Raw genomic sequence first — 3365 nt, 5'->3', positions numbered from 1 at the left:
GTGCTCCCCTGATAGAGCATAATGCACAGAATACAAATGATTTGGATCAGACTTACTAGATCGGTAATTATCTGACCACCTGGTGTGCATATGCCGAAGAAGTACTTGATGATCTAGGGTGCCAGAGTGAATTAATTCTTGCCAATCTTAAATTATTACACGATCAACAAACAGCAGATAGGCAGAAGAGGGAGGATAAAGAGAGAAGAAGAAGAGAAAAGAAGAAGAGAGAATCTCAGCCTCCAAAATTTTCCAAAACCATGGAAGTTCCTCAAAATTGGGCTACTAGTGAATCTCAAGAAGAAGATGTAGCTGAATCAAGTAGTCAAGTTGGACATAAAATAGAAAGGCCAAAACCAGTTATTGTCCACAAAAATAAAAGTGAATTGGCTACTTTAGAGAATGCTGCTACTTTGTTTCCATCCTTTATAATGCCATCACTCCAAAAGGCAAATGTGTTTACCGAAGCCAAATATCCAAGAGTAGAAGAAGATTTGTTTCCCACTAATTCATCTGGGTATGTTCTAGATCTTGATAAATCAAAAAATCCAGCTGAATCCATCAGAATCTGGATTGGTGCTCTATACCAGATGCAAGTTGTCTCCAAATTGGACAACTATTCAATCTTCTTATTAGCAGAAAAACGAATGGCCGGTATTGTCTATGATTGGTGGATGGGTGGAACAGCTGAAGAAAGAGTAAATGTTGCAGCCTCAGGATTAGCTACTCTAGAAGTCCTTTTGCTTACACAATTTGTCCTTGAACCTAGAGATGAAAAGAAGCAACTTATTACAGATTTAACAAGAATGGAATTGAAAGACTTAAAGGATTTAGATAAATTTGGTTATGATTACATGTCAATAATATACAAAGCTAATCTAACCAATGATGTTACTCAGAAAATTTCCTTTTTGTCTAAGCTGCCAGGAAATCTAGGAGATATGATAATGAAAGATCTAGAAGTCCAGGGCAAAAAGATAGATCAAATCTACTGGATAGATCTTTTATTCAGGTGTCAGGAAAAAGTAAAGTATTTGTGTTGGCAAAAACAGGTTCATAATGTTTCACCAAATCTGAATGTCTGTCGTTCTGTATTACCATGGACTCCCTTTAGGAAAAGAAGACCTAAAAAATATGGTAAGTACAGACCAAAACGTGTTGCAAATCCAAGACAACCATTCAAAAAATTCAAGTATATCAAAAAGAGAAAACAGCCCAAAAGAGATAATGCTTGCTTCATTTGTAAGAAAGAAGGACATTTCGCTCGTAAGTGTCCAAAGAGTTCATCTAATAAGTTAAAAGCCTGTATAGAGTTTGAAGAGTTTGTAGATAATTGGTCAGTTGTCGATTCTCAAGATGAAGTGTCCGATGTATATATTTTGACAGACGCTTCTTTGTCAGATGTTGAATCTAATCCTGATGTCAGTCAGAAAATGAATATATATTATGGTGAATGGGAAAGTGAACCCAGTGAACAAGAGCTCCATTACAGTGATGAATATGAGTCATAAGATTCTACAGAAGAGTACTCAGATGACTCTTCAGTTGATACTGTTATCACCACAGACTCTAAGAATGTCACCCCCGTTTTAGATTCCCTGTCTCCACAACCCATGGTGAATTATTTTTGTTCATATCCAAAAACAGTTGCGTCATCCTCATCATCACTTCCTGTAAATACTACTGCTCTTGCTGAAGAAAATGCTTTTCTAAAAACGATTGTCAAATCCAATAACCTTCTATATATCCCAGTTGAAGTTCAAGTGAAAGGTGAATGGATCGTTGTTGATGCTTTTATTGACACTGGTGGCTCCAATAATCTTGCACGACCATCTCTCTTTAAAGGTTTATGGAAACCTCTACAGCATATTCTTGTCTCAGAAACTATTGGCGGATCAGTAAATCTCACCCACTATGTAGATAATATTTCTTTGAAACTTGGGGGGAGTATTATCAAAATCTCTGCCATACAGCATTATGATGCTTCTGCCAGTTTGTTTTTAGGAATGCCATTTATTAATTCAGTACTGCCTGTTACTATCAGTGAAGATAAAATTATTTGCAATATAAAAAAGAAGGCAGTTGCAGTTCCTAGGCTAACTTTGGCAAACTCTGAAGCAAGAAGAGAGCAGAGTCAAAAGAAAGTAGGTTTAAAGAAAACAAAGAATGAGTCTCATGATTGGAAAGAAGTGTTACAGATTTATGAGGCTAAATCTCAACCTACTCAGAAAGCCAATAGAAATCCTGATTGGTCACCAGAACAAGTCAGAATATATGAGGAATTGCTAAAATGTTGTTCTAACAATCCTCAAGCTTTCTGGCAAGTTGAAAGCCCTCAGCAAGAAATTATTACTCTGCATGATAATGGGGTAACTGGTAAATTGATACCCTGCACCCCTACTGAACAAAAAGAAATGAGAAAGCAGATTGAAGAACTGTTAGATCTTCAACTTATTGAACGAAGTGGATCTCATTATTCTTGTTCTGCATTCCTTGTTCGGAATCATTCAGAAATAGTCCGTGGAAAAGATAGGATGGTTATTAACTATAAACCATTGAATGCCATAACTAAAAGTTTTAATTATCCTATGCCCAGGAAAGAGACTATAATGCAGAAAATCCAAGGTAGTAAGATCTTTAGCAAATTTGATATGAAAGGTCGTCTTGGATTTGCAACACGTTTTGGTCTGTACTTACCCATGAGGATGTTAGCATTGACAACATTTCTTCTGGCTTTTCCCATGAAGATGTAAGCCACGATAGATATTCCTTCTCCCAAGTGGGGTCATTCTGTACTTGAGCATCTTGATACACATCAACAAACACTGTTTCTTTTTCGTCCCATACTTTTGCTTTACCCTTGGAGTCGGTTATTGCTATTGAAGATTCTTCTTTTTGTGGTGCATGTGAACTTTGTCCCGTATCAAAAGTTGCTCGTGAATTTTGTCCATAAGAAAACTTTATCGAATCCGAAGTTTTCCTTAAACTCTTTTGAGGGAAGATATAATCATCTTTATTCCACATGTTCACATATGCAAATGGATCAATTTCAATATTAAGAAAAGAATCTTTTTTGCTTTTTCTAAAGTCAGGCAAGGACTGAACTGCCAACTCAACTCCATCTAATAATTCCCACTTGAATATTTGAAACACACTGACACACTGTTTGATGGCCGCTTGTACCCATAATTTACACTAATGACTGATATTTCCTTTTTCTTGCCATCCCACTTCGAACATCATAGATGAACATACCCTATTTGATAACAACAGATTTATGAGGCATACCACGTCTTCGGTCCAACATCCTGCAGATACACTAATGGTTATTAGTGCCTTTTGGTTGATTATCAATCTCATTACCC

General features: G+C 36.5%; 1 protein-coding gene across 1 annotated transcript; it reads left to right on the top strand.

Moving 5' to 3' along the window:
- Window positions 1-1613: 1613 nt before the first annotated feature.
- LOC149192780 (uncharacterized) lies at window positions 1614-2753 on the top strand. The gene has a single exon (XM_089407108.1). The coding sequence runs from the start codon at window positions 1614-1616 to the stop codon at window positions 2751-2753; it is 1140 nt and encodes a 379-aa protein (XP_089263234.1).
- Window positions 2754-3365: the final 612 nt, after the last annotated feature.

This window comes from Pinus tabuliformis, chromosome 2_2, assembly GCF_031772625.1.
Source record: "Pinus tabuliformis cultivar Carrire ecotype Pingquan chromosome 2_2, CPIR1, whole genome shotgun sequence".
NCBI classification, from domain to species: Eukaryota; Viridiplantae; Streptophyta; class Pinopsida; order Pinales; family Pinaceae; genus Pinus; species Pinus tabuliformis.
Note: the sequence above shows the minus strand (reverse complement) of the source record. Positions and strands in the feature narration are given on the sequence as shown.

What these genes read in the sequence shown, in the direction of transcription:
- LOC149192780 (XM_089407108.1), top strand. Translation starts at nt 1,614, where the DNA reads ATGGTGAATTATTTTTGTTCATATCCAAAAACAGTTGCGTCATCCTCA.